General features: G+C 41.1%; 1 protein-coding gene across 2 annotated transcripts in view; it reads left to right on the top strand.

Moving 5' to 3' along the window:
* The window catches only part of sema4c (sema domain, immunoglobulin domain (Ig), transmembrane domain (TM) and short cytoplasmic domain, (semaphorin) 4C), a 128,377-nt gene that overhangs the window by 77,289 nt on the left and 26,506 nt on the right, over nt 1-24,582 (top strand). For both annotated transcript variants that reach the window (XM_074637246.1, XM_074637245.1), the window contains 2 exons: nt 12,942-13,096; nt 21,509-21,571. In XM_074637246.1, the coding sequence (XP_074493347.1) occupies nt 12,942-13,096; nt 21,509-21,571 (218 nt within the window). The remainder of the gene's footprint in view (nt 1-12,941; nt 13,097-21,508; nt 21,572-24,582) is intronic.

Below are 24,582 nucleotides of genomic sequence, written 5' to 3'. Positions count from 1 at the left end.
TCAACATGGGAGTGGACAAATGTGCTAATGTATGTATATATTTATTATTGGAAATCAATTAACAACACAAAACAATGACAATTATTGTCCAGAAACCCTCACAGGTACTGCATTTAGCATAAAAAATATGCTCAAATCATAACATGGTAAACTGCAGCCCAACAGGCAACAACAGCTGTCAGTGTGTCAGTGTGCTGACTTGACTATGACTTGCCCCAAACTGCATGTGATTATCATAAAGTGGGCATGTCTGTAAAGGGGAGACTCGTGGGTATCATAGAACCCATTTTCACTCACATATCTTGAGGTCAGGGGTCAAGGGACTCCTTTGGCCATGACTGGTTTTCCTTGCCAAAATGTAGCGTAACTTTGGAGCGTCATTTAACCTCCTTAGCAACAAGCTGGTATGACATGGTTGGCACCGATGGATTCATTAGGTTTTCTAGTTTCATGTGATGCCAGTATCTTCACTGTAGCTTTAATGCATCACTATCGCGTTAACTTTGATAGCCCTAGAAAATAGCTGTTGGTTGTAGCCCTACTGTACTGGGAGTACTGGCTTCTGTGGAAGCCTAAGGATGTGAGGGACAAGAATTCCCCGATCGTCTGAATCACCAAATACTTGTGATTGTTGGCATGCACATTGTTCAGTGAGTCAAATTCCCAAACTATAGCAGTGCCGTGCTGCACCAGTTGAGCTCCACAGGCTCCCGTCTATCTGTGTGTGTGTCAGTGAGTGTGTGTATGTGTCATCACCACAACATTGTACAAAAAGGCCTAACTCTCCCCAGCTGCTGTACCAGACTTACACGCTGAACCATGACGCTGGAATGGGAAAAAAAAGCTCACTTGTGGCATCAACCAGCTCTTGATGATTTGTTCTGCTTGTTGTGGACTGCGATGGCGACCCCCCACCGCGCGAGTCTGTTTCATCCCCCCCTCCCGCTTTCATCTTCCAACTTCCAACCCCCCCCCCCCCCCCCCCCCCCCCCCCCCCAACCCACCGAAAGCCATCCCCCCACTGGGCTCACTTGTTCCGTCCTCGTGTTAATCCACTTCTACCACTTCCTTTCCTCCCACTCCCATCCCCTTCATCTCGCTCTCAATTCTGTTGAATTCAATCGCTCTATATTGCCATGACTGTTCATGAAAAAAACTTAATGGTGAAGCTGCACGGGAAATACAAATGCTCCATAACTGACAAACAAGGGCTTACACGTTTAAGCCACGCAGAGACGGGTAATTATTCGGCTTAAAAACATGTATACTTTCATCATGTGTCCTTGCTATTATTCTTTATGGCGTATTGATTCAGTCACAAGCGAGTTAAAGCTTCAGTAGGCAGTATATTTTTGGCATCATTGGGCAAAAATTCCATAATAACCTTTCAGCATATTGTAATTCAAGTGTTCTGAGAGAAAACTAGACTCCTGCTCCTCCTCATGGCTCTGTTTTCAGACTTTAGAAAATCTAGCCCGTGACGGGACACTTTGACCAATCACAGGTCATTTCATTGAGAGAGAGCGTTCCTATTGGCTGTGCTCCGGTCATGTGACCGGAACTTGGCGTTCCTTCACCAGATTTCACAATGACGGCGTCACAAACCTTCTCATTTTACAGCTAAACAGTACATTACAAGATGATTCTGAAAACATTTGACCTCAGATCAGCTCTTACTGCTTGTTTTCCTCCGGTCTGTGAAATCTTGCAGATGCCGTTAGGAGCACCGGAGGACACAGAGGCACATGATTTTTTTCAGGTTACCTGTTTCATGTACTACTGTCACGGTATAGCGACAGTAGTAAAATAACTGTTTTTAATCATATTTGCTCCAATCTCGCCTACTTCAGCTTTAAGTACATGAATTCCTTGTGTTAAATAAATCTCAAGTATTCTTAATTTACAATCTATAACGACCTAAATTCACTCCACAGTTGACGACAGGTATATTCTTGCCCGATCTAGCTGGTAAATGCATGTATATCGTTCCCTTTCTTGTCTCTCTCTCTCCATATCCGTGCTCTCATTCTGGCGTACACCTGACTCTCATGTGAACTTGTCATCTGTTCAGCAGACAAAGCTTGTGCATCCACGTGGGAGTGTGTGTGTGCCTTTTGTGCACACGGTGTTGTTTTTTCCCCTTCAAAGAGGGTACCTGTTCAGATGAGGGGGCCCGACGACGCTCTGTGCGCGTGCACACTCGGGCATATCTGCATGTTTCTGTGGGCGCTGCACAACGTCTTGTCTGTCTGTCTGTCTGTCTGTCTGTCTCAGCCTCTCGCTCGGTGTTTGTCGCGGCTTCAAAGCTCTCCCTAAAATAGGCCTTTAATCATAGTTTGGTGTGCGCGCGGCTTGGCGGTTAGAAGCTATAAGCAGCGGCTGAGTGTATTTATAGCAGAGAGTGAGAGAGGGAGGCTGGAGCTCCGCTGGAAGGCTGATGGAGGCAGATTACAGAGGCGAGGCCCCGGATCGGGACCTTTTCAGCCGGCCGTGAAGCAACAGGCGCTCTCCTCCTCCTCTTCCTCCTCCTCCTCAGCCCCACATGGGATTTGTGTTTGGTCTGGCTCGGTTTGATTTGGGCTGGGCTGGATGGTGAAGCTGTGACATGACCCTGAGATTCAAGGTTCTTTCATTTTAATTTTGTCAAATCCAGCAAAGCAGTCATTGGCAAGGACAATCTTTGGCCTCAGGTTCCTTCAACAATGCTCATAAAATATGTATTTATAAAAGAGGAAATCACACAAGTAAATGTAAAAGCAAAATGATAATCTGAGGCATAACATATAAAATATAGATAAACATAAGTAAATATAGAATAGTCAATTTGTAATTTTGTTAACGACAGAATTTCAGATGGAAAACTCAATGTATATGCATGATGAGAAGTAATATATGTACACAGAGGTGTAAACAGGAATGTAGTATGTAATAATGAGAATTACTAAACATATATATACAGAGGTGTGAACAGGAATGTAGTGTGTATATACATAGCCATGATATAGTGACTGTTTCCATGGAGTCCCACTAGTTGATGTCACTATGAAGCAAACAGCTACCAGTATCAACAAAAGTTGTTTTCCAAAGAATCGCATATACTATCACAGCTTTATTTCCTACCTTGAGGCAGCCTTGAGTTTCAGTGCATTTCAGTACACCATGAAATCATCTTCCATAGCCTCAAAACATGTTTATGATGGCTAATCCATCAAACATTTTTGTCCTTGTTGCTTCGTTTCAAGAATCTAAACACATTCCCGTACACAAGCTTGCTGAACTCCTACCTGTTTTTGCAAGAGACTCACATATTCTTTTCATAAAAACTAGGATTGTAGTTTGCTACATTGAATCATCCTCTTGATAAGGTTTTGGTCTGCAGTTGCATTGTTGTTGCATGATACTGCAGTTGTATACTGGGACTGTGTGACAGATCTCCCTTGTGGTGCACTCAAGGACACTCAGGCAGAAGTTACCCATGACTACATGTCTTTGGCATTAGTGGAAAGTACACTTACTCAAGCACTCTACTAGTACAAGTGCAATTTTGAGGTAATTTACTCAAGTACTTTCATTTTATGCTACTTCATACTTCAACACCACGACATTTCAGGGGGCAATATTGTACTTTTTACTTCACTACATTTATCTGACAGCCATAATTACTTTGAATATTAAGACTATACATACTGTAGACATATGGTGAGTTTATATAAGGCATTATATAAGCATTATATAAGGTTGCTAGGTCCATGTATTTACTCCAAACTTAGACCTAAAATAAAAATTGGTAAACCCTTTTCATTTTAAATCCACAACATCTCTTTATTTAAATGTACATAGTGTTATCAACTATATATAATCCACCCACTCACAAATAGCCTATACAGATCCAAGTGGCTGTCACGTTGTTTTTGTCTCGTTTTATTACCCCCTTTTATCGCAGTCTCACACCCGTCTAAAGACAAACACACACACAGCCAGTGAAGAGGCCTTGTAGCGCACTTATCTCTGATCATTTCTGTTTCCAAAGGTACTGACCTCGGTCAGGCCCTCTGAGCTGTCTTCTCCCTCTCACTCTACTCGGACTTTCAATTTGCCCTTTTGTTTGTATTTCTCCTCATCTGTTGGACTCATTACGCCTCCGTTCGTCTCTGCCCCTCCATTTCGTATTCGTACTCTTATTTATATTCTCTTTTCTTCTGCTTCCTCCAAACTGTTGTCTATGAGCATCAAAGGCCTTGTAATTTAACCCAAACCGCCCTCACTCACACAAACACACACACACACACACACACACACACACACACACACACACACGCGCGCACACACACACACACACACGCACACACGCACACACACACACTCTCACACACTCTCACAAGATCCTTGAAATGATGGAAAAGCCTCAAAACAGTCCTGGTTTAAAGCTTTGAATGGTTTTAAAATGTCTTGCATGCGTTACATTCTTTTCAACATACGGTGGAAGGATTGCTTCATTGTGCTGCATTGCTGTGTATTCAATACAAGGTTAGCTGTATGACACGCTTCATTTATGCTTTGGAGTTCTTATTCATGTTGGTATTTTTCTGCTCAGTCACTAGGATTGCCTCTTATTTGGCACTTTAGTTCAATTCTCCACAGCTGTGAAAAACATTGAAAAAGTTTGATTTCTCTTAAAGCAGCAGTAGGCAGATTGTAGAGAAATATCCATTAATCCTTTATCTGTAACTGCTTATCCGATTTGGGGTCGCGGTTGGGGGGTGGAGCCAATCCCAGCTGATATTGGGTGAAGGCAGGGTACACCCTGGACAAGTCGTCGGACTATCACAGGGCTGACACATAGAGACAGACAACCATTCACGCTCACATTTACACCTACGGGACATTTAGAGTTAACAGTGAACCTAACCTGCATGTGTTTGGACTGTGGGAGGAAACCTGAGCACCCGGTGAAAACCCACGCTGACACGGGGAGAACATGCAAACTCCACAAAGGGCCCCAAACCGGGTTTGAACCTGCGACCTTCTTGCAGTGAGGAGGCAGTGCTGACCACTGGAGCAAATATGATTTAAAAAATATAATTTATAATTATAAAACGGTCACTATATCCTGACAGTAGTGCATGAGAAAAATCATGTTCCTCTACGTCCTCCGGTGCTCCTAACGGCACCTGCAAGATTTCACAAACCAAAGGAAAACTCGATCACTCGAACTCCGATCAAAAGGTCAAATTAGGCAGCGCTGATCAAATATGAATCAATATTCTGTTACTGAAATGCCTATTTTCTCACATAAAACGTTTTCAGAAAAATCTTGTAGTGTACTGTTTAGCTGTAAAATGAGAAAGTTTGCGACCCGGCCGCAATGTTGAGATCAAATACCAAGCACCGCCCACCAGCCAGAGCAAACCTTCTAATTTTACAGCTAAACAGTACATTACAAGATGTTTCTGAGAACATTTTATGCAGAAATGAAGTAGGCATTACAGTAACAGAATATTAATTCATATTTGATAAGCGCTGCCTAGTTTGATTGGAGTTTGCGAGTGATTGACAGCTGCCTCTGTTGAGTGAACAGCCAATAGGAACGCTCTCTGTCTCTAAAATGACCTGTGATTGGCCAAAGTCTCCCGTCACGGGCTAGATTTCCTAAAGCCTGAAAACAGAGCCATGATGAGGAGCAGAAGTCTAGTTATCTCTCAGAACACTTGAATTACAATATGCTGAAAGATTATTATGGAATCTTTGCCCAGTGATGCCAAAAACATTCTGCCTGCTGCCGCTTTAAACCTACAGATGGTGTTTGCATACATTTGAACTCGCACGCTGTCTTTCAAAAAACACACACACGCTTCTTCACCTGCACATAAATAGTGATGAACCACAGGTGTGGACGGCCTTGTGTCTGTTACAGAGAAACCTACACTCACTCAGGTTACAACACACACACATACTGTACACACACACACACAGCAGGTAGCCTCAGGGCTGCCACAGTGTGGCGGCAGATGGTAAGTGCTTCTGCCCGTATCGCCTCTTAATGACAGAGCCGCTGATCACTTCAAACAAGCCACTCGGAGCAAAACTTTCCCTCTGTTGGTGGAGAGATGTTCGAGTCGCTGAGCAGGTACCCTGGAGAACTGTTCAGGACTCTGCGTGCGAGTGTGTGTGTGTGTGTGTGTGTGTGTGTGTGTGTGTGTGTGTGTGTGTGTTTGTGTTTGTGCAAATGCAATGTGTCTTTCAGCTTCAGCCCATAAACTTTGTATATTCTGTGTGTGTGTGTGTGTGTGTGTGTGTGTGTGTGTGTGTGTTGATGTGTTCAGACGCACACTGATTTGTGTGTACAGCCACACAAGTGTGTGCATGCGTGTAAGTAAAAGTGTGTCAGCTCTGGAGTTTTCTTGCCCGGCTGTGTGGAACACAGCAGATGTGCTCAGCTCTCCCTTGAGGATGCCGACTCTCTCTCTCTCTCGTCTCTCTCTCTCTTCACTCTCTCTCATCAAGCTCCCTCATCCGTACATACCCTCCAATGTTTATACACCGCTGCTCTTCACATAATAAGCTGACTTCAGTACTCATCCCCCCCACCCCCCTTCCTTCCTTTCCTTTCCTTTGCTTACTTATTCCCTCCTCTCCTCTATCTCTCTCCTTCCATCCTTCTGTGCCTCTCACAACATGTCGTCTCTCAGGTTGTTGTTTTTTTTACCATACCTTAACCAGATTTCTATAATGATTTCTGCGTGTTGTTAACACACCTCCACACACATGTAAGCTGGTTAGCAGCAGGGTTTAAGTGGAAGGGTTTTTATTGGGCCATGATGGTCAAAATGCTGTTTTTAGAGGCTGGAGTCAAGAGTTAAAACTTGGAACGTTTTGTGTCTTTATGCATGAAAATAGTCCCATTTAAAGTAGATAAATACCCAGTGTATAATCTCAGTAGGGATGGGCGATACAAGACTTTTTTAATTCAATACCAATTTTACTGATACCGAAGCATATTCACTACGTTCCTGTAACTGTTAACATTCAGTTTACATTTAGTTCACAAATTCATACTACTGTATTTTACATTTTATTTATGTTTAAAGGTCCCATATCGTGTTCATTTTCAGGTTCATACTTTTATTTTGTGTTTCTAATTGAACATGTTTACATACTGTAATGTTCACAAAACACATTATTTTCCTCGTACTGTCTGCCTGAATATACCTGTATTTACCCTCTGCTAGGCAACAGTTTGGGTCCATGTTTACTTCGTGTCAGCTGATGTTATTTACATCCACTGCAACAGGAAATAAACTGGGACACATTTAGAATGTTTACATTTAAAACCGTGTAATGGTCTAAATATTGTAGATTTGTGACATCACAAATGGACAAAAATCCTAACAGCTTGTTTCAAACGCCAAATTTTACGAATACATGTTGTGTGTATTTCTCCGTATATTGAGCGTTTTGATAGTTTAACAGTATTTATAAAGCACTTACACCTGCTTTATGATATAAAAGACCTGAAAATCTCAGTTTTCACAATGTGGGACCTTTAATATTTTAGCCATATATTTTTATACACTATTCTATGTCTTAGATTCTCATTTTGCTTTCATTTGATTTTTGATTTTCTTTTTCTTTTCTTTATAGCTGCATATTTAATGAGCGTTGTGGGAGGGAGTCTGAGATCCAAGATTTTCATTGCCAATGACTGCTTCACTCTAATTGCTGTGCACATGATTATAAAGAACTTGTAGTCTAACAACCAAATTTAAAATGAGATTGTGATGATGAAGTTTATGAATTTAGGGTAGACAGACAGACAGACACGGCAAAGACAAACTAATAACGGTGCTACCTGCACCTAGATATGCTTTGCTTCTCTCAAAACTCTCCTGCAACATCATATACCAGACAGAGGGTGGTGCACCGTGCAGGAGACTTGAACGTGTGACCATCTTCTTGTTTTTGTTCCGCCTCCTTGTAACTCTCAGGGTGTGTTGTCTTTAAATGTTTTAAAGAGGTTACTCGTGTTGCTGCTGTGTGCCACTTTCTTGTCACAAATGGTGCATCTTGCTGTAATTTGATCTGCAGGGGGAAAGAATGGCACCACATGATGCTACGTCTCCTTTTCTGCCATTCTCCAACACTCAGCTGCGAGACTACCCGCTATACGTTCTGATCTCACATAGGTTTCCACGGTCATGTGACACGGGCCAGCTCAGGATGTGATGTGAGATATCAGCTTTTGCCCTCATTGCAAAAGGTCAGGTCAAACTAAAATTACGTGTGGCCCACTGGCCCGGTTATTGAACACTCCGTGGATGCAAAAAGAAAAACATACGGGGTCTAGAAAGACCTAAGTTAAGATTAGATAAGACGTTGCATATGTCTTCTTATGTATGTGCAAATAATAAAACAAATTGGAAAAACTAATAAAAGAATCATTTTGGAGGCTTTTTGAAATTGTCATGTCAAATTGAGACGGATCTCTGGTCCCCAGGATGCAATGTATCTGCCCAAGATTTTAGTTTATCTTGATTCTGGCGCCACCTTTGGTCTAAAACTATCTGTCACTTCATTGATGTTTTGAGTTGAAAGCAATGTTGGTTTTCTGTCAAAATAAAAAAGCATCACTGCCTGTGCAGCAGGTATAAAAAGGGATCACCCTGCATTTGAAGCAAATAAAACTTTCCTTTATCTCACACACAGCTCCTTCATCCAGAACATCCTGCTCCGCGTATACGAGTCTATTTAGTCCCCAACTAGGCCACAGCGTCACATGAGCAGTTAGTCACACCATAAATCACACCGTTCCCTCCCTGGATTTCAGCTGCTATTTTCAGTCGAGGGAAACGGGCGAAAGAAGTGAAAATATTCATGCTGTAGAAAAAGAGAAAAAGGGAATATTCTTATTCAATTTATGAGATCGCATTACGTGCAGCGCGGGGCTGTCATCGCCTCGCGTTTTGCACACATTCTATCCGCCCAGATAAAGCGAGAGAGAGAGGAGACAAGGTGACACTACAAGCAACAAGAGTGTGGATAATGAAAACTAAACACCATCCTTTTCTCTCTTTCCTCCTGTCTCTGTCTTGTTTTCTCATCTGCTCTGCACCACTAGTTTGTCTGTATGCTAGTCAGGGGATTTGAACAGTGTGGGTGTGTATTTGGGCGTCTTTGTGTATGTGTGCGAACAGCAAAACAGTGGGTGCATCTTTTTTTAAATTTTGATGAAAAAAAAAAAAAAAGTCAGCTCTGGTTTTTCTGCAGATGGGACCGCGGAGAGAACATTTTGTGATTTCCTCATAATCTTTTTGAGATTGTTTGTGTCGGTCTGCGAGCAGCGAAATGAGAAGCAATCCAAAAAAAAATACGGGCTCTTCCCTAAACAAATCCTGAGATAAATCACATCGATTCAGCTGTTTGATGTCAAAGGATCAATAACTGGGTTTACAAGGAGGCTAATATTCCCACTAATACCCTGAGTGATAGCCTAATCAGAGCGAAAGGCCTCATTTAGGCTTTTATTAAAATGCGATTTGCATCAGGATGTGCAGCACAGATAATGAACAATCTGCAGATTTACACCCGTTATCCAGCGTTTCATTTATGAGCATTCTTATGCTCTGCATTCTGTCCACGTCGGATCTCATTTTTCCATTTGTGACTCTAAATCCCTGTATTGTTGTGTGTATAGGTGCTCCGTATGTAGCCTTGATTAAGCCGCTCTCTTCTCAGTGCTGCAGTGCTAGAGGAGTGTAGGAGTCCTTTAACAATCTTTAGTCTAAAAGCTGTGTCCAATTGCGGCAAAACACAATTTAGGTTGTTTTCCAAAACAAGATTAGCCGATTTTCTCAATTTGAAAATTACCAGTCTTAATGGAAAGTTTATTGAACAAGTGTATGAATGCAAACCTCCCGGCGACTGGCTCAATAACAAACCCACTTTAAAAACTCACATTAAAGCACACTGGCTGATGGAAGATGTTGACACTGAGTTTCTTTTATAGATAAAAAGATTTTGATTCTGCAGCCTTGCAACCATTTCAATCAGCGCTAGATTATGGTATCATCAATATAGTACTACTTTAAAAGCTCTTGATGCTGCCTCTTTCACTCTGCTGTTATAGATTCATAACTGGCGGCACACGTCACTGCATTCCTCATCAAAACGAGGGGACTGGGAGGGCAAGTGCAATATCACTTCTTGTTTATTTGCACGGCTTTTTCCAAATAGACGACCACCTTATCTCGCTTCTGACATGCAGATCTGGGACTTATCAGACTTGCCTTGAAGACTGGCTTCTGCTCCAGGTTCTTAAAGTAAATACAGAGCTTGGGAAGCTCTCAGTTTGCACTGTTCCATCCTGCAGGAGTCATTTACGACAGATCGTAGGGCTAGATACTGCGGCTAGTCTCGGCAAACTCATTAAGATGAGTTATAACCGAGAGCTTTTAGTCCAAATATTTTTTTTTTCATAACCTCAGTTAACGTTGATGTTTTCACTCTTTGTTAATTTGAAGTTTTTATCTTTATAAATAGAGGACTCATTTCTCTCAGTGTGTATAAATTGTGGATACTTCACTCTGGTGGTCGAGGACATAGCAGAGGTGTGAATGGGGTCAAATTGAATCTTGTAGCCACTTAAATGGAGTGAGAGGGCAGTTTGTCCACTACCTGCTGAACTTGAGAACACTACAAGCTATTAGCCAGTTCGCTAGCTAACAAAAACATTAAAGGTGCTCTATACGATATCCAGCTGCACGGTGGTGCAGTGGTTAGCACTGGCGCCTCACAGCTAGAGGGTTGCAGGTTTGAATCTGGCTTGGGACCCTTCTGTGTGGAGTTTGCATGTTCTCCCCGTGTTAGCGTGGGTTTTCTCCGGGTACTCCGGTTTCCTCCCACAGTCCAAAGACATGCAGGTTAGGTTAATTGTGGACTCTAAATTGCCCGTAGGTGTGAGTGTGAGCGTGAATGGTTGTCTGTCTCTATGTGTCAGCCCTGCGATGGACTGGCGACCTGTCCAGGGTGTACCCTGCCTTCGCCCAATGTCGGCTGGGATCGGCTCCAGCCCCCCCGCGACCCCTAACGGGATAAGCGGTTGCAGATGGATGGATGGATATACGATATCCAGAGCATTAATACAGCAGCAAACAACTATTTACTATGTAAAGATATAGAGGAGTAATGTCTACCTGAGCAGAGAATGAAGTCTCTCTCCCTCTGTGTGTGTTGTAATCAGAGCTTCTCTTTGCTTTGTTTGCGTAGCCAGTCCGCCTTTTAGTGCGTGTGAGCGTGCCCCGCTGGCTAGCTCACGGCCGCCGCTCTGCACTGCACTCACACGGCGGTTACAGCTGAGAACGCCGTCCCGACCGACGGCGGCGTCGTGGATTTGTAGCACTCACCCACCGGTTTCCTCTCAGGTTAACGCTGTTATCTCTATTGGCACCGTTGCCGTTGTTTGCAGTGTCTGCAGTGTTAGCGTTGTTAGCGCCGTTAGCTGCGAGCCGCCGACTCAGCCGTCACCACGTTGATGCTCTGAAATTCGTATGGAGCAGCTTTACTGTTTAAACCTGCACTAATTGATTTTTTTTTTTGGCCACTTCGGGGGTAATGCAAAACACTGTGAACATTGTCATATAAATTACACATCCAACGGACAGTGAGAAACATTAGCATTTCCTTTTGAGTCGTGTTTCTGGCCACCAGGCAAATGTAAGTCCACTATTCAATCTTCTCAATCTCATTGAAGCTGTTTTTTTCCTCCACCAACTCCTGAAGGAAATATTTAGCTCTTTAGCTGCTAAATGCTATAGAGGATGGGAATGTGACGTCACCGACGGCAAGATGACCATTTTTGGAGGATAAGGATAGGTGTCAAAAGCTAACACAAAACACTACACAGTGAATAAGACTCAAAAGCTGAATTGTAGTATATATAGCATACAGTCAGACACAAAGGTAGCCTAACGTTATAGGTTTCATTTTGCAAGATGCCGGTAGATTAAATATGCAGTATTAACGGACGTTTAGTAAGTATTCCGTTAGCATAACATTAGCTAGCTTATCTTTGTCCGGAAGATTGTGTAGTAGGCATTTGGCTCATAGATCTTGATGTCATACCTACCCATTTGTAAATTGGACATTGGCCTCCAAATTTTTACACATTTTTAACTGCTGACAGGTGTTCACTAACGCCAAAACACATCAGTGTTTCCGCATGCTCCGTACGCTACCCTCCGTACCCTCCATATTCACCAGCTAGCTGCTAACTTTGTCTTTCAGCCATGTGGTCCAGGGCAAGTATCATACAGTGGGTTTATTACCGAAAACAGCTGCCTGCTGCGTCTTGAAAAAAACACTGATGAGAGCGTTTAGCGACTTTCAAAAAATGCTCTGTAGAACTGAGGAGGACTCAAATGTTTCAAGTTTATGTGTGTCACTTGGAGCCACATCTTTCACATCACACAGTCTTTTTTTTAAATATGTTTTTAAATGTTGATTAGAGCAGCTGTAAGGGTTACATTTGGTAGAAAGTGGATTGGAGAAATATTGAAGCTCAGATGGTGGAAGTTCGTGAGCAGGTCTGGCCACGGGGTTAAAAATGTGCACCGTATATACTGTATATACTCACAAGTTCTGAATCTGAAAGCTGTGTAAGATGACACACAGTTCCCAATGAAAAGCAAAGATGTGGGTGAGATGCACCACGTAGCTACAGTATGAGCAGAATGGATGACATTGAGCTATAGGTGTTGCGTTGTTGTTGTTGAGTGGGCAAGGCTCGGCGGTGTGAATAAGCTGATACGTCAACAAGAGAAGTGTGAAATGTTCTTCTCAGGATTCATTCTGTCACCTGTTAACAGATCGATCCAAGGGAAGGTTGAGGTAGAGTGCAGCTACGTATTATCAGTAATGTAACAATGCCTCTCTGTGTCTTTCTCCAGATGTGTTGGACAGCATGGCGAGGTTCAGCATTCAGGGAGTGTTCAACTACAGCATGCTGACTCTGTCCGACCACGAAAGGGTTTTGTACGTCGGAGCGCGGGAGGCGTTGTTCGCCCTGGACCCAAACGACATCAGCAGACAGCTACGGCCTCAGGTAAACGCACACATAAAGCACACTTTAAAGGATCTATTTTTCCATTTAAGGCGATTATTATTAACTTCAATATGGGAAGGATAGAAAGGATTTCAAGAAAAAAACAATTCCACAACACTGCCTCTGACTAACTGTCACTTGCAAACGCCCACACGTTGTTAAAAAGGCTTTTGTAGAAATGTGAGAAATGAAATGATAACACATAAGATTTAATATCACAGAGGTTCATGATGGACAGTCCAGGAACAAAAAGCATCGCCTCCTCTGCGCAGCCTCGTTACTGAGCACTGCAGAGATAAACACACATTTCAATTACTTTATTTAAATACACCAAATTCAATTAAGATATCAACTGTGATATAATTATTATAGAAAAGGTACAAAGGTATAAAAGGGAAAAACATAGAGCATAATCTCTGCCACACGTCTGTGCTGTCTAATAGACTAATTTGATTATTTTTTTGACTCACTTTTGGGCTCAAGGACATTTGAGAACACACACACAAAAAAAATGTTTTTGGCGGGCAATCAAAGAAGTCTACAGTAACAGCACCATAATAAACTTGACTGAGTCATACTAGTCGTTGGGTCTTTTATTGGTCTGGCCTGTACTGTGCTTCTTTTATTAAACCTCCAAGCCTTGTAGAGACTAATAATGTACGACCTGTCAAGCAATTTTATGCTTTCTCAAAAAGTGTTCTCCTTAAAGGGTCAAAAATATAATAGAGTGTATTAATTAGCTAAGAGCCCTCCATGTTAACTATTTAAAAGCAGAAAACAGCTTTGCTTTTATCTTCACCCGCATGTATTTAGGAAGATTTTACCAAAATACACAAACCTAAGTGTTATCGCATTTCTTTCAACCATAGAAAAGTATATGGAGCCCTGAAATGGACAATATATAGTTATCATAGATTGAATACATCAATGAATAATATTGTTTTTTTTAAATGAAAATGAAATGTAAAAACAAATGTAATTATTTACGGAAGATGATTAGGGCCACATCTGAAAAATGTATTGGAGTTCTCACTTTAAACTCAGAACTCCAATACATTTTTCACATTATTACCCTAAGCTATGGAGGACGGAACCTGCCAAAGTCAAAACTAAATTAATAAATAAATAAATGTGTCATTAAATGTAGCTAAAATATTAAAAAATAAATGTAGCCTTTAATTAATTGATCAAATGTGACATAAAATTGGTATTTCTGTTTTATTTCCCTTATTTATTATAGTCATGCACCCTGACCCCATGATAACACAGGTTGAGTGACAGCCCCCCTCGTTAATATATATATTGTTAATAATGAGGCAGACATGCATAAAGAATATTAAAAGAAATGTGTAAAGAAATGTAGAATACAGAGAATACAGAAATAAATAAGTTTGGGGAATGAGAGAAGGGGTGGAATGCAAAGGGAAAATCATGCAGAAATACAAAAAATGAATAAAAAATAACTGCAAAAATAAATTAATTAATTTGAAAATGAATAAAACTAAATACACAAATAAATAAAAGGGAAGATTAAACAGAATAGTAAATAAATAAGGGAATTAATAGAAGGATAAAAAAAGAAGCAAATTAAAACAGAAATATCAATTTATGTCACATTTTATCAATTAATTAATGGCTACATTTATTTTTTATATTATTTTTGCTACATTTTATGACATATTTATTTATTGAGTCATTTATTTATTTATTTATTAGTTAATTTTCTTTTTTGGCAGGTTCCGTCCTACATACTAATCATCTTCTGTACTGTTTCTATTGTGGTCCTTGATGAAGAAGGTAGCTAGCAGTTAGGTAGCAAGCTGAAAAAGGCTTCATCTCTTTTTACACTCATATTTTGATTATATAACTCTCAATGTTAATTATCGATGTGTCATTAAGTGTAGTGTTTTAGACTTTTTTGAGTCAGTTCTAGGCTCCGTACATGAAATCTTTCAACTAAACTAAACCTGCTACAAAAACAAGGTCTTATAATAAAGATTCATTGTTAATCAGGAAAAGGATTTTTACACGGTCAAGTTTTATATATTTTTTGGTCCGAGTTCAGATGTTTTCTGACAAGTTATTACTTTATTTGGAGGTTATTTATGTTATCTGTTGCTAAAAGCCTCCAAAAGGAATAGTTTGAGTAAGCTGCCAAATGTTAAGATGGTAATACGGGCTGCTATTGGCTCCATTATTTCATTTCTGTCAGCACAAACATATCCGCTGTGAATGTGTGGGAGTACACAGGCACTCTCACGCACACACACACACACTTTCACAGGCTTTGGCCCTGTTTCTCAGAGTTTACGATGCACTTATTCAATCAGGTTGTTTTTATTGTCCTTGTTTTAATTTGTGTATCTTGTTTTTTCTGTGAAGCACTCTGGGGCAATCCTGTTTGTTTGAAAGCGCTCTATAAATACCCTTGACTTGACCTGATACACGCACACACACACACACACACACACACACTTCAGATGCTAAAGCCTCAGAGACTCAATGTGGTTTTGCTTTGCTCCCTCAATAATTGGTCCATATTGCAATCAATACAATTACAGCAGTCCAGTGAAGGTGTAGTGAGCAGCCTGCAGCGGTTTGGGAATTGTTAACTGATTTAGAGGCGTAATGAGCAGTTATTAGATGCACACACACACACCGACTCAGGCTGTTTGAGTGAGGGTTATGAGTCTTACAGTAATGATAAGACCACCTGTTGTCACCCCCCCTACAGTGTGCAATGTAGAGGGGAGGAGCCACACACAGAAAAAATGACAGTGAGGACGAAGGAATAGTCCGTCCCCTCTGTCACCATCTGCCCATCACCGTCTCACCCCTCCGCCCCGTTCCTTCCGTTAACCGCTACCCTTTTATTTCTTTGCTGCTGTCGCTGTCTTCGCTCATTACTTCCATGTCTGTCTTTCTTTCCCTGAATATTTTCTAAGGATGTTTTTCTCAGGATTGTGCCCTTTTATTTTGTGTCTGAAGTGCTTCCTCTTATATTATTTAGTTCTTTCCCATGGCAATTGTTTGTCATTATTTCATTTATTAATTCCGTTCCTCCCCGTGTGGTACCTCAGACACCACTGATCCAATTTGGACTAAATTTGCTACAGTAATGCACCGTTTCACCTCACTTCGGCATTTTAAAAGGAACTAAATGTTCCAATGACATGAAAATAAATTCACATATCCACCTAATCCTTGCTCTACACATTTGTTTTTTGAACCCATCAGTGTACACTGAATCACACTTCCAACCAGCACTTTGAGTTACTTGAGAACCTGTGTTCTCTTTTTATTCTTCATTAGCTAATGGTCAAAGCGTGGGCTGCATTACTTGTGCTGACAACCAAGTTGCCATGTAATAGCACTGAGGTGCTTTGTTTTCGTTAGTTGAGACCTTTTCACTGATGTAAGACACTTAAGATTTGTCTTTATTCAGTCTTGGAACCCATCGACTATCAGTCTGACAACGGATAAGCCTCTGGGGGGGAAGGGGGCTGTATTTCTGGGGTTCCGGTAGGGCTGCACGATTATGGCCAAAATGATAATCGTGATTATTTTGATCAATATTGAGATTATTTATCACTATTATTCATAGATTTTAGGGACAAATATTTTTATTGCAATTTCACATTTAAATAAACTGAGCTCCATGCATGGAAATGAGTTACAATATAATAAGTGTCTGATTAAGATAGTTGTTCCAAATGTTTTTAAGGTTGTTCCTCCACAGCTTATTTTGGACTTGCAGTTGTGACAAGTTTTATGTGTTCTTCACTCACACTGAAGAACTGTTGTGTGTTTCTGTGACATTTCTGACCGTGCAGCTGTGTGCCGACGTAAAACCATCACGTGGCGCCTGCACATGTGTGTGTGACCGGCAAAAAATTAGATAGCCTGTATGAGACTGCTGAAAATCATCGGGCTCCGATCGGCTGCTGACTGACGGTGCTTCTCTAGCTGTTAGTTTAGGAAGCGCTTGATTTCTGCAGCAGAGTTTGCTATGATCTGGGCACGCATTTTGAACGTCAATACCGCAGTCCATCATGTTCATTTAATTGTGGGAAGCCAAAATTGTGATCACGATTAATATTCAATTAATTGTGCAGCCCTATATCCAGGCCAAGATTCCTTCTTTTCGCGCTGCTCATTGTTTACAATCCGATTAGCAACATGAGATGCGAAACTGAAGTTGGAGTGGAGAGATGACGTGTACGACTGGAATGTTTCACAAGTAGCCGGTTTACAAGCTAATTTTAAGTCAATAAAAAGCTAAATCATCGTCATACGATAGCCGGTGGGTTCCGATATTGCATATTCGGCCAATGCGTTCTCCACACGGACCGTTTATCTGCATTCAACCAAAGCCTGCTCAAACGTGATTGGTCAATACTGCTCGGACTACCGACGGAAACCACAATGGTTCCGATACCAAAATCTTGTCCCGTTGCATATAAATGCAGAATCTCTTTATAGAGATTAGTCTTTGCTAAATATTAAAGGTACAGTGTATGGGATTTGATGACATCTGGTGGTGTGGTTGCAGATTGCAACCCCCTGAGTACCCAGGTACTTTAGGACCAACGGAAATCTGACGGCACCACGGTTTGGCAGTGTGCAGTTCACGTTACATCAGAATCACAAGCGTGTCGGTGAACTACGGTGGCCTTCAGGTAACGTAAAAACGTGAAAGGCTCTCTCTAGAGCCAGTGTTTGGTTTGTCTGTTCTGGGCTACTGTAGAAACATGACAGAGCAACATGGCGGACTCCGTGAAGAGGACCCGCTCATTATGTAGACATGATGAGCTCATTCCAAGCTAACGGAAACACAACGATTCCTAGTTCCAGGTGATTATACACTAATGACAACATAGTTATGAATGTTATATTGCATTTCTGCTGATAGTTCCCATGAAATGTTACACACTGTTCCTTTAAACAAGGACCATGTACTCAAAATGAGAAGAGATGATTTATGCCAGATTTAGCTATTGGCTAATTTCCATCTGCAGTCCCTGGGCAGGTTCACACAGAACAATCACCAGACATTCATTTCCATGCAACACCATTCGCATAGTCTCCATCACACTAACAGTTACGCAGACAAATCTACAAGCGCGCATCAACATATAAATACCAGCACATAAATCCAGTACAACTATTAAATTACAAGTCATTACAATTAAGAACCTGAATCACAGTCAAATTAATGTCGACATGACTGGTTGCTCAATATCCATTTCTTAGCGCCATGGGAAAAAAAGAATGAAAGTCTGTGCAAGTTTGAAACTCAGCTGGAAGCATATTCCGATGATCAGAGCGGAGCTGGAAAAAAAAGCTCTTCAGTGGTGGAGCATTGTAAATTATCTTGAATACCAATTGAACTTCTAACAGAATGAGATTTTCAAAACTTAAGAGGTTGTATATATATATAATATATGTATATTTTGGACAGTATGTTACAATGATGGTGATTTAAAATTCTAATTCTTATTGAAAAAGAATCACAATTGGTTTTCAGCACAGTCTTACTGGCCTGGGACCAGCAGGATATACAATAATGAAGATGTGAAAACGTTTTAATATGGCTTTCATAAAATAATCTCATTGTGTAAATATTTTGTAAAAGCACCAATGGTCAACCATATTTATGTCGTCGCAATTACGATATTGAGGTATTTGGTCCAAAATATTGTGATATTTGATTTTCTCCATATCACCCAGCCCTAGAACGAACAAACCAAACACTGGCTCTAGCGAGAGCCTTTCTCGCTTTTACGTTACCTGAAGGCCACCGTAGTTCTCCGACACTCTTGTGAAACTGCAGTAACGTGAGCCACGGAGTGCAAAACCGTGGTAACACCATCCGCCGTCTGACTTCCGTGCTCCTATAGTAGTGTTATTATGGTGAGGGTCATGTTACCGCAGTCTTTGAAAGGGAAGACTGAGCGGAGGGGTTTTCAGTTGGTTGCAATCTGCAACCACACCACTAGATACCGCCAAATCCTACACACTGTACCTTTATCCATATACTGTCTACAAGTATTTGTCACACAAAGACTCTAAGGCCCTGTTCAGACCTGGCATTAACATGCGTCTTGGGTGATACGATCACAAGTCGACAGCTCTAAGTAAGTCTGTTCGCATTAGAATGCGTCTCCACATGCGTTTTGAGTGACCACTTGCGATCGAACCTCACTTCCCCGCTCTATATGCAAATAAACACGTAGTAACTCACCGCTAATACAGCAGACATTGCGACATGAGATTACAGAAATGTCAATAGTAATATCTACATATTTGTGAATTCGGGTAAATCTTTTTTTGACATGAAGATATAGTGTAAGGGGGCGCCGCGGTAGCTCACCTGGTAGAGCGGGTGCCCCATGTATACCTGATAAATACCTGATGTGTGTGGAGCAAATGAAGAGTTGAATTTCTTCATTAGATAATAAAGCAGACAGTGATTAGTGACTGATGAGGATCCCTTGGGAACAAATTAGAAGTAACAATAAACTGCTGGTGTTGCCATGCTTCATTTTATCTCGTCTTCCTTTAAAAACTCTAGTGCATTAGTCAAAACCACAGATCCTACAGGTAATATTTCACAGCCACTGATCCTGATGATTAATTCAGTTATTAAATCTGAACCATTACAACTCCATCATCTCCGCGGTGAGAATTAAATGTGGACATTCAGCGCACAGTGGTAGGGGAGGCACATAAAAGTCGGAATTATAAGTCGAGTTTGTAGAGCCCAGTCTATCTACCAGTACAGTATATGGCAATAACCCATTGTTTGATTGCTGTTGGTACAAACCCACTCAAGTAAATCAGAGTCTCATACTGAATTTGCAGCAGCTCTCTGCCTGTAATGACCAGTGTAATTATTTCTAATGGTGTGGAAACCTCTTAGTAAACACAGTTCATATTTTGGACTTCTACCCACGGAGCAAAAGTTCAGCCATGTGTCACACAGCCATTAAAAAAAGCAGCCACTGTGAATAACACTAAATAGCAAAAGTCAGCGGTTAAGGGAAGTGTGGACATATAAAGTGTGAATGAATGTGCACATTTCTTTTTTATCTGCTCCCCGCTGCTGTACATGTTTCAACAGAAATGTACCATTTGGAGGACAAAAGCTTGTCACGGGAGTCGTGCTTTCTACAGGTGCATTATGGTACACTTTCTCGCCAGTCTGTCTTTGATCCTTTAAACAATGGTGTAATCATTAGGGAGGTTTGCTGTACTAAGAACCTCACAGTTTCCTACCTGCCGCTAACGGTGTGTTTGATGATGGAGCCAACTCAGAAGCCCCGCTGCCAGCCAGGGACTGAACCCGGGTCTCTGCAGCGCTGCTTTTTTCCCCTGCACCGTCTGGGCGGCTCAGTCCGTGGACTGTTTTAACTGTTTCTTTAGCTCAAGGTGAACCTCCTTTCAGCAACCACTTTGTACCTATTTGGTGGACCGAAAAGTATGCGCCCTTCTCATTAGGGCCCATTATGTGCGAAATGTAAATTTTTTTCAGTATAAAATGTACAAAATGTTGTTGCTATAGTTACAGCAGCGAGTGGTCAAGAGTGCAGTCTATAGGTTGAGTTTGTTGCCATGACGTCTCTCTTTAAGTGCACACTTTTAGAAACACATCTATTTATTTTTATGCCTCCGCGCCGGCAACAGCCATGGCCGGAGGCATTATGTTTTTGGGTTGTCCGTCTGTACGCGATATGTCAGGAACACCTATGGGGTTTTTTGATGAACTGATTCGATTTTGGTGGTCAAAGGTCAAGGTTACTGTGACCTTACATCCGGTCCGTTGTTGTGAAAGCGATATCTCAGGAAAGCCTGGAGGGAATTGTTTTACATTTGGCACAAACGTCTACTTGGACTCGAGGATGAATTGATTTGATTTTGGTGGTCTAAGGTCACTGTGACCTCACATCCGCCCCATTCTCGTGAAAGCTATATGTCAGGAACGCCTTGAAGGAATTTCTTCAAATTTGGCCCAACCGTCCACTTGGACTCAGGGATGAACTGCATTGGATTTTGATGGTCAAAGGTCAAGGTCACTGTGACCTTACATCCTTCCCATTTTTGTGAAAATCTCTCGGGAACGCCTGGAGGGAATTGTATTACATCTGACACAAATGTCCATTTGGACTCCAGGATGACCTGATTAGGATTTGGTAGTCAAAGGTCAACATTTTTGGCCATAACTCAAGGATTCATATGCTAATTATGACAATTTCACACAAATGTCTTATAGTATAAAATGATGAAGTGATGACATTTTGGACAGACATGTAGATGTAAACTGACACTCGACCGGTTGGCGGAGGCACACGCAGCACCTTTCCTGTATCGACATGTTGCCCACATGACATCTGTGTCTTTCTTTTTCTCCAGATCGACTGGCCGGCTCCGCAGGATAAGAAGAGAGAGTGTGTTGCCAAGGGGAAGAACAACCAGGTAACATGGATTTTAGCTGACAGAGTGGTGTTGGGGTTAGCTGCCTTGCTCAAGGGGCACCGTGGCAGTAGTTTTTAAGACAGTAGTTTATGAGAGCAACATTACTCACTTTCACTTTGCTCAATTACATTTTGTCAAGTCAGTCTGGGGTTTTCAAACTGGAAACCTTCCAGTCATTACATTAGCACACAGTGAAGTGTGTCTTCCAGACGGGGGTTAGGATCAGCAACTTTTAAGGTGGTTCTGCTCCAGAGAGAATCTAAAGACTGATGCTGAGGCTTCATATTTAAAAAGTGGTATCAATCTTCTCGTGTATCTCTCCGCAGGAAACTATTCCATTAATATTATGCGTTCTAATAATGATGTGCCAAAGTCTGAGAAGCATTCTTCAATCAGATTCTTTTTTTTTAAAATGTAACAAAACTCATAACTTTTTCTAAATATTTTATGTCGGGCTGTCAAAGTTAACGCGTTAACGCAAATTTGTTTAAACGCCACCAACTAAATTTCTTTAACGCATTAACGCAACTTGGGATTTTTAGGTTGGAGCGGGCTCAGTTTTAAAGCTAGAGTGAAGATACTGGTATCATATTAAACTAGGAACCCTAAAGAATCCATTGGTACCAACCATGTCATACTAGCTTGTCGAGCAAGAGGTTAAATAACGCTCCAAACTTACGCTAAATTTTGGCGAGGAAAAACTGGCATGACCATTTTCAAAAGGGGTCCCTTGACCTCTGGCCTCCAGATATGTGAATGAAAATGGGTTCTATGGGTACCAATAAGTCTCCCCTTTAAAGACATGCCCAATTTATGATAATCACATGCAGTTTGGGGCAAGTCATAGTCAAGTCAGCACACTGACACACTGACAGCTGTTGTTGCCTGTTGGGCTGCAGTTTGCCATGTTATGATTTGAGCATATGTTTCATGCTAAATGCAGTACCTGTGAGGGTTTCTGGACAATATTTGTCATTGTTTTGTGTTGTTAATTGACTTCAGATAATAAATATACACATTCATTTGCATAAAATAGCATATTTGCCCACTCCCATGTTGATAAGAGTATTAAATACTTGACAAATCTCCCTGTAAGGTACATTTTGAACAAATTAAAAAAATTAATTTGCGATTAATCACAATGAACTATGGACATTCATGTGATTAATCGTGATTAAATATTTTAAATGATTGACAGCCCTAATTTTATGATGATATTTAACAGAGGAGTAACTATTTGTAATTCAGAATTAAACCCTTACATCGAGCCTCCAGGTTGTGGTACATTTCTCAAGCACAGACAGTGAACTGCTTCGCACTTTAGTCCCAGCAAGAGCTCCTTGCTGCTAATGTAGACTGCATAATGTACATTTGCAAGGAGTTTCGTTTAATATTTTATAGAAGCACGCAGAGCTTTTTGGAAAACGGAGCTAAAACTTCTCTCATTGCAGTAACAGTAACCTTTGATGTGGTTTGAAACAGAAGGGGAAATAGTTAACTGGAGTGCAGTGCAGTAGTAGCAACACTATTTTAACTTAAAATGACTAACAGAAAAAAAAAAACATGTTGAGAAATGAGTTCCAGAAACACTCCAGAAAAATTTAGTCTGCACAGCTACTGTAGTCTAGTGCCTGAAATAGTATAATATATATATATATATATCTATATATATATATATATATATGACAGGAATTGACTTACTCTGCAAGAATAACCATATGGGGTTTACACTGCCCGACGTTATACTTAATGTCAATCTTTTTCTGTAATAGTGTAGTCGTGGGCCTGAAAGTGGCCCGTCTGCCAGACACAGCTCATCCTGATTATCCTCGCTGATTGCAGGAGCTGTAAAAAAAATTAGTTTTAAAAAATCATATTGCTCCTATTACAGCCGTGAGATACAGATATTGTTTTGCTGCTTCAAAGGCAACATCAAGTGGATGCGCTGAATTATTCATTCTTGTAGCATCATGTGTGAGCATCTGTTTCCAATTTCACTCAAAGAGCTTTATTGTTCATCACAGCACAGACATTAAAGGGCACTACCCATAAAACGCTGCATATATTACACTGTTAATTACACGCATATCTTTTGAATGGAAACAATCTGTTGCTTCTTTGTGTGGTTTAAAGGTTACTTAGATAATGTGGTTGCATCACTACATCATCTATTAAAGCTGGGGTTGGCAATCTGCTTCAAAAACATATTTTGTTATATTGGTTGAAATTCTCTTTACATCCCGACAGCAATCAATAAATCAAATGCTCTGACAGTAAAAAAGAAAAGAATCTGGTATCTGTGGCTGTCGCAGGACTGTAATAAGCCCGTCCAATCATTTCATTCGCTCTGAATGATGCTAGCTTGACAGCTGTGAGTACTAACAATAGTCATGTTTGTTGTTTATGTTCATAATGATAATTTTGGGGGAGTGGCTTTGGAGGGAGGCCTGAAGGGACAGACTCAGTGTTGCCGACTTGGCGACTTTCTCTCTAGATGTAACAACCTTTGGAGCTAGTGTTGCTATCCACTTTCATTGGAAAAGAGTTGGCAACACTAGGTGTGTGCGGTTGGATAATGTTTCAAATCTAGCGTACTCTTGCTAGTTTTTTAAGATTACCAACTCTAGCTTTAAAGCGGCAGTAGGCAGAATATTTTTGGCATCATTGGGCAAAAATTCCATAATAACCTTTCAGCATATTGTAATTCAAGTGTTCTGAGAGAAAACTAGACTTCTGCACCTCCTCATGGCTCTGTTTTCAGGCTTTAAAAAATCTGTTCATTCAACGGAGGCAGCTGTCAATCACTCACAAACTAATTTCTCGCGTAAAATGTCTTCAGAAACATCTTGTAGTGTACTGTTTAGCTATAAAATGAGAAAGTTTCCTCCGGCTGGAGGGCGGTGCTCGGTATTTCCTCAACTGATCAGTATTTTACAGCTAAACAGTACACTACAAGAAGTTTCTGAAAACATGTCATGTGAGAAATAGGCATTACATTTGCTCCAACCTGC

Source organism: Sebastes fasciatus, chromosome 6, assembly GCF_043250625.1.
Source record: "Sebastes fasciatus isolate fSebFas1 chromosome 6, fSebFas1.pri, whole genome shotgun sequence".
Lineage (NCBI taxonomy): Eukaryota > Metazoa > Chordata > Actinopteri > Perciformes > Sebastidae > Sebastes > Sebastes fasciatus.
Note: the sequence above shows the minus strand (reverse complement) of the source record. Positions and strands in the feature narration are given on the sequence as shown.